Source organism: Montipora foliosa, chromosome 1 (genome assembly GCF_036669935.1).
Source record: "Montipora foliosa isolate CH-2021 chromosome 1, ASM3666993v2, whole genome shotgun sequence".
NCBI classification, from domain to species: domain Eukaryota; kingdom Metazoa; phylum Cnidaria; class Anthozoa; order Scleractinia; family Acroporidae; genus Montipora; species Montipora foliosa.
Genome location: NC_090869.1, coordinates 14,428,641 through 14,431,140, shown reverse-complemented (window position 1 = coordinate 14,431,140; position 2,500 = coordinate 14,428,641). Strand labels below are relative to the sequence as shown.

At 40.4% G+C, this 2,500-nt stretch overlaps 1 protein-coding gene across 2 annotated transcripts in view; it reads left to right on the top strand.

Annotated features, from left to right (window-relative positions):
- LOC137990567 (transcription factor E2F5-like) overlaps nt 1-2,500 on the top strand; it is a 15,994-nt gene that overhangs the window by 7,521 nt on the left and 5,973 nt on the right. For both annotated transcript variants that reach the window (XM_068835710.1, XM_068835715.1), the window contains exon 5: nt 874-927. In XM_068835710.1, coding sequence (XP_068691811.1) covers nt 874-927 — 54 coding nt within the window. The remainder of the gene's footprint in view (nt 1-873; nt 928-2,500) is intronic.

The window sequence follows — 2,500 nt, the reverse complement described above, 5'->3', positions numbered from 1 at the left end:
AACAAACGTTTATTAAAATGTGAACAAAAAAATGTTTTTTTTTTTTCATATGGCAAGCTATGGTATTATTTAACGCCCAAGTCTCCAGTGGAGGGTAGGTGCCCAAGAAGCCTGGGGGATGCAACTGCAGTCACATCCCCAAGGCGCTAGAACACCCGACTGACATGCCCAACCTGCAACCAAGCCACGATCCCCCTGCGCCAGGCCCCCCTCAGGCACCCGTCACACTTGAGCCAGATAGCTCAGTGGAAAGAAAAAGATAAATAAATAAAGAAATAAAGAAATATTAAAAAGAATAAAAAAAGCGGGGGGGGGGGGGGGGGGGCGATAGGGAGGGAATGCCGAGAAACACTAAACTACTAATTCAACTCACAATGCCACGCCAACAGAGCAACAAACACGCTGCAAACACATGGGACAACAACGCATGCACTAACCAGGAATACCGCTGGACAATGTCAGCCCCAGGGCTCCCACAACCGTAAGACTGCTGCAAACGCTACAGAACGCCTCAAACGCTAACATAACAAACGCCTGCAAAAACACAACTCACCAGACTAGCTCCTGGTCGTAAACCATGAAACTATAACAAACGCTACAGAACGCACCAAAACGCTCAACAAACGCTAACATACGGCCAAGACACTAACAACCGCCTGCAAAACACTACTGACCAGACTAGCTCCTAGTCATTAAATTTGTTAAATTTCATTTAATGCTAACCTTTTTTCTTACCTTATTGTTGGAAAGAGGTAGCAATTGCAAGGCTTAGACATAAAGGGACACTTCATGGAGAGATCAGTGTTGGCGTGCATTGTCTTTATAATCATTCGTTTTTGTTGTGGTATAGTAAGTTATTTGTTTTCCTTGTAGCAAATGAGCTCAAAGAAGTGGCTAATGACATCATTTTTGGAAACAGCTTCAAAGGTATGATAAGGGAAATAAATTTAAACATCAAATTTTACTTCTTAGAAAGTATGTGGACTGAAGGTCACTGTGAGTGGAACTATGTGAATATCTTTGGTCATGAGTGTCTGAAATGTGTCAATTTTCTTAAGCTGCTGAAAAGACACTTGTTGCCATCAACTTTGTCTTTCATAGTTAATTAAGCATCCAAGCTTTATAAAGTCTACTTAAATTGCTGACTTGGTTGGCTAAGCATCAAACTCTTGTGCTGGAGGTCATGGGCTTGGGGTCTGGCCAGACCAAATGTCAGACAGGTTGTTTAAATATCTGAGGAGAAAGTGCTACCAGGATCAGTCAGACTTTGCAGTCTTCTCGGATGAGGATGCTAAACTGTAGACTCCTTATCACAGCACTGGTTTTACAGGTTAAAGACCCTGCACACTGTTTAAAACAAGAAGTTCCTATATTTTCTGTGATTAATTTCATTCCATTACAAAATGCTTAAAATTTTGAAAAGACAATTCTAAATGTGATTGGCAACCATAGCTTCATTTTACACTTGAGGCAAAGCTGAGAGAGCTCTTCCTGTGACGTCACGCCCTGGTGACTTTAAGACATCCCATTACTGCGATTCTAATTTCAGGTTTATCTTGATGAATAGTTTTTTGCCCTCAATTCTTGTATTTTTGTCAACTTTTATTAGTCATTATACTGCTCGCAGTCCCTTCTGAGTAAGTCGAACCGCCCTCTTTGGTCAAGCAAGCGAGCCGAGGGGAGATTGGTGATAGAGCAAAGATATAGGGACTGCACGCTCTTCTTTAACCGACACGTTCAGAATCTGCTAATCTAATTAGTGAAAGTGATGACAGATGGTTCCACCTCTTTTATAATTGCTAATGTAAATAAACACTCAATGGCGTGGGAATATTTTCATGCATATCGAATTCAATCAACTATCCAGAAAGGAAACCACAGAAAAACTACTGTATTTACTTTTAATTTAATGAGCGACACTCCAAATAAGCCCGGTAAAAAGAAAGGTAGAAAACCTATGCAGAGAGAGGCCTCAGATTTTTTCTGGATTTGCAGAATAAAATTAATGTTGACATAAATTATTGAATGTTGGAGTGTTTTGGCAAGTTTCGACTGTGTGATGTTAGTCTACAACTATCATGGACAAATTCTTGTTTAGAATGGACTGCTCATCATCTATCCGTAAATCAGTAAAGTCAGAAGGAAGAGCTTATTTTGCAGAAAAGATGATTTGTTTGAAGCCATGTCCTTCAACAAATTCCCCTTCTTCTCAAAGGCAACTACCCATAGATAATCATTTGACCGAATCTGGTCTTCGGTGATGGTGTGACAAGGAGTTGTTTCCACGATCAATGGTGTTTGGTTTGGAGGACAAAGCTCGCATAAATAATAGTCCTGCCGAAACCAGTTGATAGCACAGCCATAACATACTTTCCCAATAGGAGAGCTTCAACTGCAAGTTTCTGCTCTTGTTTGGGGTCAATTTGTTAACATTTGAAGGGAGAAATGATCGAAACTGCAAAAACCATACTAGTATTGTGCTTATTTTTTCAAAGGCAAA